At 52.8% G+C, this 1478-nt stretch overlaps 1 protein-coding gene across 1 annotated transcript in view; it reads right to left on the reverse strand.

Moving 5' to 3' along the window:
* GMPPB (GDP-mannose pyrophosphorylase B) overlaps positions 1–815 on the reverse strand; it is a 3478-nt gene extending 2663 nt beyond the window's left edge. The window contains exons 1-2 of the mRNA XM_026055029.1: positions 749–815; positions 347–393 (exon numbers count right to left, since the gene is read on the reverse strand). Coding sequence (XP_025910814.1) covers positions 347–393; positions 749–815 — 114 coding nt within the window. The remainder of the gene's footprint in view (positions 1–346; positions 394–748) is intronic.
* Positions 816–1478: the final 663 nt, after the last annotated feature.

The following is a 1478-nucleotide window of genomic DNA, read 5'->3' on the forward strand; positions in this document are numbered from 1 at the left end:
AAGGAAGGCGCCCGCAAGCTCGGCCGGCCGGGCGGCGGCACGCAGCCACGTGGCCGCGGGGGCGCCGCTGCGTTAAGGCCACGCAAGGGCAGCCCCCGGTCCCCCCCGGGGCAGGGCCCGGAAAGGAATCCCTCATTTGAGGGGCAGGGCAAAGCCCTGCTTCGGGGGACAGGGAAGGACAACGCAGCTTCCGCCCCCACACCCCAACCCCCCTGTAGGGTAGGTTTTTCCACGTAGGCTGGGGTTTTTCTGTGTCTTCACTCACACACACACTCACACACACTGTTCCCTGAAGGTGCCGACCAAGCAGCATGGAGGGGAAGCCACCTACCACCAGAGAATTTACCTCAGGGAGCACCAAAAAGATGAAGGTTTCMAGTGATGAATCTGAGCCTTTTTAACCTCCATCCCCACGAGGAAGACAAGGAGACGGGCTGAGACATCCCTAGAAGGTATTTAAAGCCTTAGCTCCACCTAAGGCAAGTCCTGCGTGTGTCAGCTTCCCCCAGGCCAGCAAGCAGCACTGCCCACTGAGCCAGGAGGCCAATCCTCGCAGCCCAGAAAAGGGGAAAGGGCTACACAAAATTTGGTGAGCCAYGAATCTTATTTTGGGGAAAACAAAAAAGCTGAGAACAGCAGCAAAACTAAGGACAGCCACTGTACTGGAAGAGACACATTGCCACCCCAGCATCTCCAGAGAGTTTCTGCTCRGAGATCCAGCCCAGGGCTTTGGTAGGTGCCAACTCACATCTGCCACCAGCCCCTTGCAGCTGGAATTTAGCATCTCCMAGTGAGACCAAGAGACCTGAGTTCATCTGTGCTTTATTGCAGAAGAGCAGTTCCCCCAGCACTGCTAAATGGCCATTCCTCACCCAGAGGTGGGCTGTACCACCAGCTCCGCAGCTGCTCTCAACGCAAAGAGAGGAACTCACCAACTTCCCTAATGCTCTTCCGGGGCTATGCACTATTTCAGCTTCTCCCACCCAGTTGAGGAGTGCAATGACTGTGATTACCCACAATTGGGAAGCAAAACAGGTATAYATGTATGCTAAACCACACAACACACCCAAGCACCTAAGTTTAAACCATCTGCAGCTCTGCCATCTGGCCCAAGACCTCTCAAGACCATGTGGAAGGCAAGGTCCAGAGCCCATTCAAGCATGTCCTCTTGACTGGAAGCTTGGAGGACTTATTGCTACCAAAGGCAGCTGTGCTTTATGATCACACCACGTAGAAAATGCAGTAATGCCACAACACGGACAAAAACAGATCCTTTAATTTTTTTTTTTTTTTTGGTTCTCCGTGAAACACAACCAGGGTGATTATTCATGTAAAAACAAACTGGTTTCAAAGCTATTTACAAGCTGTGGAACTCTCATCTCAATGGTCCAAAGGGAATTTGAAAGGCAGCTCCAAAGGAACACAGGAAGCATGCTGTGTCCCTTCACATCTCACCACTACCAGATGCAGATGCCCGC

Source organism: Apteryx rowi, unplaced genomic scaffold (assembly GCF_003343035.1).
Source record: "Apteryx rowi isolate R43461 unplaced genomic scaffold, aptRow1 scaffold_98, whole genome shotgun sequence".
NCBI lineage: Eukaryota > Metazoa > Chordata > Aves > Apterygiformes > Apterygidae > Apteryx > Apteryx rowi.